The 7,098-nt window shown below is 41.7% G+C and overlaps 1 protein-coding gene across 1 annotated transcript; it reads right to left on the bottom strand.

The window, feature by feature from the left end:
* Positions 1 to 4,380: 4,380 nt before the first annotated feature.
* LOC106404375 (receptor-like protein 54) lies at positions 4,381 to 6,798 on the bottom strand. Its single transcript, XM_022704206.2, has one exon. It carries the CDS (start codon positions 6,796 to 6,798, stop codon positions 4,555 to 4,557), a length of 2,244 nt encoding a protein of 747 aa, XP_022559927.2. The 3' UTR covers positions 4,381 to 4,554.
* Positions 6,799 to 7,098: the final 300 nt, after the last annotated feature.

The following is a 7,098-nucleotide window of genomic DNA, read 5'->3' as shown; positions in this document are numbered from 1 at the left end:
ACACTCCATCCAGCTGAGTTGAGGTGACTCCCAGCTGACCCAGCTGAGTGAGCTAGTAGTCCAGCTACCTGAGCTGGCCAAACTTGATGTGAGCTACACTGAGCTTTTCCGAGCTTCGTCCAGCTGACCGAGCTTCATTCTCGCATCGTCCAGCTGTCTCATCACTCGTCCAGCTTGCTCTCTTCATATTATTCAATCTTACTAAGTCCCTTGGTCTATTTCCAGACCTAGACTTAGTCTTCTCATGATCCATTTTGATCATCCACTTCATCGAGCTTCACCTGGATTTTGTCCAGCTACCAGCTCGCTTGTCCAGCTCCTTTGAGCTTGTCTCCTTCTTGGATTAGATATGCCTTAGCTTCCTGATGCCCATAACCTTACTTCCAGGCTATGACACGCTTGTCTTTGGGCCATATGACCTGACTGGTATGTTTCCTCGCACCGCAGTCCGTCCGAACGATCCTATCCAGGATCGGGGACATGACAATCTCCATCCCTAAAATCTTCATTGCTGCACCCAAATCATTCATCTCAACTTCAAAACTCAGAAGCTCCAGCTTCTCGATGTCACACTTCTCTTCAGCTAACAACATGTCATCCACGTAGAGTATCAAATAGATGAACGTCGCATCCTTCAACTTACTCATGCAGACACACTAATCATAAGGACTCCTGATGTAGCCCAACTTGATTATATAGCTGTCGAATCTCTTGTACCATCCTCTGAGAGACTGCTTAAATCTACAAAGTGACTTCTGAAGCGTACACACATAGTCATCCTTTTCAGGAACTCGACAACCATCTGGCTGAGTCTTGTATATCTCCTCTAGCTCTCCATGAAGATACACTGTCTTCACATCAAATTGCTCAAGCTCCAAGTCCTGACGTGCTACCAGCTTAGCAACACTCTGATGGACGTATGTCTGACCATCGATGAGAATATCTCATTGTAGTCTACTCCATCTCTCTGACTGAAACTTCTTGCAACAATCCGAGCTTTATACTTAGCTTCTTCTGCCAGTGATGCTCCATCCTTAATCATGAAGACCCACTTGCATGTAACATCTCTTCTCTCCGATGGTAATGTGGCCAGGTCCCATGTATGATTCTTCTGATGAGACTCCACGTCTCTCGTTGCAACATGCCATTTCCCAGACTCGGGACTAGAAACAGCTTCCATGTAAGTAGATGACGCATCCACTTCCTCTGCAACCTGAAGTGCATAACCCACCATATCCTCGAAGCGATATCTCTCTGGTGGCCTGACATCAATCCTTCTTGGTTGATCTTTCAAGATGCTACGCTCTGTAGCATCAAGCGGTTGAATCTTCGTAGACTCCAATTGAACATCTTCTACACGCTCCTCTTGATTTTCTGAGTGTGTCTGCACATCGATCACTTCATGATCATCTTGCAGCTCCACCTGTTTATCAGTGCTACACTTTTCTGCTTCTGAACTGGACCCTGAGCTTCTAAACATAGATGCTTCATCGAAGACACCATTCCTGCTTAGAACCATTCGGTTTTCTGATGGAGACCAAACCATGTATCCTTTGATTCCATCACCGTAGCCCATAAACACTCTTAAAAGTGAATATTCAGCAGATCTACCTGACCACACCTCAGAAGGTATCCTGCACTCGATGCCTATGTGGGGAACAAGATTTATCAAGTAGCAAGCCGTGTTAACTGCTTCAGCCCAAAACCGCTTCTCCAAACCAGCACTCGAGAGCATGCACATCGCTCTCTCTAGCATTATCTGGTTTATCCATTTTGCAACACCATCTTGCTGTGGTGTTCCCCTGTCTGTAAGATGCTTGGCAGATGTTGCATCCTTACAAAATTGTTTAAACTCTTTCGAGCAGAGTTCCAAAGCAATATCAGAATGAAGCATATCTTGCTTCGACAGATGTTGCATCCCACGCTCACCTATATGTCCAAGCCTCATATGCCACAGCTTAGTCATATCTTCCTCTGAGATCTTTGGTGATGCAATATTTGCTGAACCTGTAACGGTAGTACCCTTCAGCAAATATAGAGTACTGTTCATGAGACCCTTCAGAATCACATCAGAACCCTTGCAGACATTCAGAACTCCATCACCACTCGAATATTTGAATTCTCTACTCTCCAAAAGACTCATGGATATCAAATTCTTCGTCATTGATGGAACATGCCTAACCTCGTTCAATGTGCAGAATCTACCATCATGTGTTCTGAGCTTGATTGAGCCGATCCCAGCAATCTTGCAGACAAAATCATTTGCCATCTTAATCTTGCCGTCAAGTACCTCTGTGTACTTCGAAAACCACTCTCTCCTCGGTGTCATATGGTAGGATGCTCCTGTATCCAGAACCCACACATCAGAAGAGTGTGTGTGTCCGTGCACAACAAGAGCGATGTCACTATCAGACTTGGCTTCATCCTCAGCTACTACAGCAGATCCAGACTGTTGCTCCTTCTTCTTCTTGGGACAGTCTGACTTCCAATGTCCCTTCTCTTTGCAATAGTTGCAAATATCAGTTGGTTTAGGACCTCTTGGAAACGATTTTCTGTCTTTCGACTTCCTTTTGTTCCCATGTCCCTTCACACCACTGACAAACAATCCCGAAGCTTGATTGTTTGTCCCTGAGCTGGATGCCTTATGGCGTAATTCCTGACTGTGAAGCGCCGACCTAACTTCTTCCAGTCTCACTGTATCTTTGCCAACAATGACCGATTGCACGAAGTTCTCGAAAGAGTTCGGCAAAGATACCAACAGGATTAGAGCAGCGTCTTCATCCTCCACCTTAACATCGATGTTACGCAGCTCCAGTAATATCGAATTTAACTTGTCAAGATGGTCGCGAAGCTCAATACCTTCTTGCATAGGCAAGGCAAAGAGGCGTTGCTTCAGAAGTAGCTTGTTCGTTAGAGATTTTGTCATGTACAAACTCTCCAACTTCTGCCACAAACTAGCAGCAGTTTTCTCATCCGACACTTCAATGATGATCTCGTCTGCTAGACACAACAAAATTGTTGAGAACGCCTTCTCTTCTAGAGTCTCCAAATCAGCTGCTTCAGATTTCTTCTCTGACAATGGTCCCCAGATGCTTTGTTGCTTCAACAACGCCTGCATCTTAATCTGCCAAAGACTGAAGCTATTTCTCCCATCAAACTTGTCGATCTTCGCTCTTATTCCAGACATCTTCTCACTAGATCACAACCCGAAGCTCTGATACCAGTTTGTTGTAACAATTGTGAGAAAGAACAGATGCGGAAACAGATGAATAAAAGCGATGTAACTACGACACGGATATTTAACGTGGTTCACCCCTAGGGCTACATCCACGGGCAAAGAGAGAGACGATATTGAGCTTACGGAGTGCAAGTTCAGGGTTACTTCGAATACAAGATATATATAGTAACATCTTGCATCTAAAACCCTAGACTAAACGGACTCATGGGCTTAAGCCCACGATCAGATGTAACATCCATAATAACTTGATGCAACGCTCTTGATGCAACCGAGTCGGTATGATGTACGTGATGTAACATCTATCGCCTAGATGTAACATCTATCGCCTAGATGTAACATCCAGATTCAATGCATATCAACACTGACTCATCCGGAATTACATGTCCATTATCAAGTTGAGGATGGTGGAATCTTCAAGCAACTCCAAATGGTTTAGTTATCTTTCTCGCCACATACGTAAGGTATTAGCCATTTAGGAATATTCAATCAAAAACTAAACCTGATTCCTCTTTAATATTTTTTTCTCTGTCGTGGAGCATCATCATTCATCATCAACCTTCCATCATCCATCATCCATCATAATCAAATCGGTGTTCTTCATGATGATTCTTCTTCATTTGTAATCATCTTCTAGGCTTGATTTTGCCTCTTCTGAGGATTCTTGGTGAACTCCTGTTTCATTCCGCTTTTAACTCAGGTTGTCTCCTTGGAATTTAAAGACAAGACAGTTCAATCTCTTCCCTTGATCGACCCTATTCCTCCACCGTGAAGCTGTGTGAGAACGCAGCTGCCAACAATGTGACTCTCACGTGCTCAGGCGAATAAAATATTCTTTGAAGAAGAACAGAGTAGACCTCCTCTGTTTTCATGTCTGTGCAAGGAAATTAGAGTATCAATTTTTTTTAATTACGGATGAATGATTTAAATTTATTTTATTACATGATAACTTATCGATATCACTCATACACATACATCTTTGTCGGAACGGCTACCAAAACCCTTAATAAGAGAGTAGACAGTCTTTGACTCTTTGTAGAAGAACAGAGAGTAGACAGTCTTTGACTCTTTGTAGAAGAACAGAGTATACCCCCTTTGTTTTCATGTTTGTGAATGATCAACACATGAGTAAACTAACAATGAAACAGGAAAAAAGAAAAGAAAAACCTACTTACAGCTTACTTTCATAGTATTCATTTCATGATCACTCACACATATCTTTTTTTATAAACACACAAATACATATCTAAGTTGGAAGTGTTACAAAAAGCTTACCACTTAATTCTACAAAACTAAATTAAAAAAAAAAAAACTTCATTTCAAATGCGAAACAACTTGTAGAACAACACCGGTTTGTACGAATAAAGGATTTGTCCAATCGCCAGTCCAAACAAGATTCCAGGTCCGTATCCCATTGCCGCTGCTTTCCAGTTCAACACTTGTTCTTGCTTTTGAGGTCTTGGCTCTTCTGCCTCTGGTGTTGATGGTATCTTGTCCCCGAAGCAACTCTTCAGAGGAAGACCACAAAGATTGAGATTCCCTTCAAAAGATGATCTGGGCTGTCCTCCGATCTGTGTGCCTTGTGGTATTGGGCCCGTGAGTTTATTATGTGATATGTTAATGTACTCCAAGAACGAGAGGGTTGCTAGCTCCTGCGGGATTTTTCCAGAGAGTTGGTTCCGAGATAGGTCTAGCGACTCGAGCCTTGTGAGATTAGCCCAAGAGGATGGAATATGACCAGTAAAATCATTGTTGGACAGGTTGAGTACAATAAGAGACTTCAAAAGGCCTATGGATTCTGGAATCTGTCCTCCAAGTTTGTTTTCTGAGAAATCAATGGCTGTGTAGGCCACAAAAATCTTTTTCAGCTCCATGTTTATTCCTTTGTTTCTCAAATACATGGAAGGGTAATAAACATATAAGTTATAACCATAATGGTAATTATTTCCCATGTACATCGACTCTCTTTCCTCTTGATGAATACCGAGCAAAAGTTTACTCCAATTGACAAAATAATCTTGTGGTAGTCTTCCGGTGAATTTGTTACACGATATGTCAACTATCCGCAGTTGTGAAAATGATAGAGGATGATGAGGGGAATATATAGGACCATGGAACATATTTGATCGTAGTACAATGACTTGTAACTTTGGTAGTTCTTTCAGCCAAAACGGATAGGTGTCAGCGATTCTATTACCCTCCACGTTTAGATACTCTAGGTGGGTACAATTTATAAGAGACCTTGGAAGCTTCCCAGTTATTTGATTGTGGCTAACGTCAAGTGATTTTAGTGAGCAACCTTTGTCGAATATGTCTGGAAGTCTCCCAATAAAATTGTTGTTTCGGAGGTCCAAATCAAATACTGATTTACTCAAGCATCGGGGAATTGAACCAGTGAAGTTGTTGTGTGATAGATCAAGGACACTTAGGTAGCTTTGATTACACAATGAAAGAGGTATATCTCCTGTAAAACTATTATTTGATGCAAGCATGTAACTCAATCTCGGTGAAATTATAGGAAGAGATCCTCGAAAAGCATTTGACCTCAGATCTAACGCTCTAAGCGACGAATTGAGAAGCATTTTTGGCGAGCCTTCAAAGCTATCAAGAGAGTTGTGAGACATTAATAATGCATTCAAAGAAGGCATATCCCATAACCATTTAGGCACTTCTCCTTTGAGTCTGTTGTTTAAAATTTCCAAATAACGCAGCTTCCGTAGGCTTTTAATAAATGTGGGGAACTCGTTGATGCTGCAGTTGTCCAAGTATAGTTCCTTCAAATTTGGTGATCCGGTATCAAGCCTTGATATAGCAGTTCCGGAAAGATACAAAATCTCTAAAGACTTGAAGCCCAACGAGACGACATTAAATGGGTCGGTTGTGTTCTGAAAAGATAGGTAGAGTTGCTTGAGGTTAGATAATTTTGAGAGAGGCTCTAGGGCTCGACCACTGAGACGGTTATGGCTAAGGTATAAAGTTTCAAGATTAGATGATGAAGAGCAATTCATACTATCAAGAGAGTCGATGAGATGGTTTTGGCTCAAATCAAGAGTTGACAGGAAAGGCATGGTGAGTAGAGAACAAGGAACGTTTCCAGAAAAGAGATTACTGGAAAGATTAAAGGAAGAGAGTCTTGTTAGATTGTATACCGGGGAAAAACTACCGATAAGCTCGTTATCTGAAAGGAACAAATCCTTTAAACCGTTTAGGGTACTGACTGAGGATGGAATTTCACCGGCTAAGCCCATATTAGAAAGATCCAAGACATCTAAGTTTGTGAGTTTGCCAAGTTCGGGGAGGAATGAAAACGAGTCAAAGTAGTTGTGAGAGAGATCGAGGTACCTGAGGTGGTGGAATCTGAAAAGGCTACTATTAGCACTGAGACTGCCACTGAGACATGCACCATGTAGGTCTAGTTTTGTCACTACACCAGTCTCGTTATCAAATACAACCCCATCAAAGAATCTAATGTCTTTGCTGGTCCAAGATTTTGTCTTTTGTCTTGAGGAAGGAAACTTTTTGAAGTGGCATTTGAGGATTGGAAATTCGTTCTTAAAAGCCATAAGGATCTCAATTTGGTCCGGACGAGAAAATGGAAGAGAAACAAGAATGTTGACAAAGAAGCTGGAGACAAAGAGACAAGACAAGAAAAAGGAGATGGAAGAAACATGGGAAACACGGGTTCTCCATTTTGCAAAATAAAGACTTCGAAATAAAACAAGATATTGAAGAAGGAACTTTGGTATGTATGATCTGGTTTTTCAGCCAAAACAACTTGATAATATATAGAGTATAATGTATAACGATGATAAGAGTTAAAGTTACGTTGCTTGACTCGCCTCTTAAATTGTGGAAGTTTCCGC

The sequence above is a fragment of the Brassica napus genome, chromosome C4 (assembly GCF_020379485.1).
Source record: "Brassica napus cultivar Da-Ae chromosome C4, Da-Ae, whole genome shotgun sequence".
Lineage (NCBI taxonomy): Eukaryota > Viridiplantae > Streptophyta > Magnoliopsida > Brassicales > Brassicaceae > Brassica > Brassica napus.
Note: the sequence above shows the minus strand (reverse complement) of the source record. Positions and strands in the feature narration are given on the sequence as shown.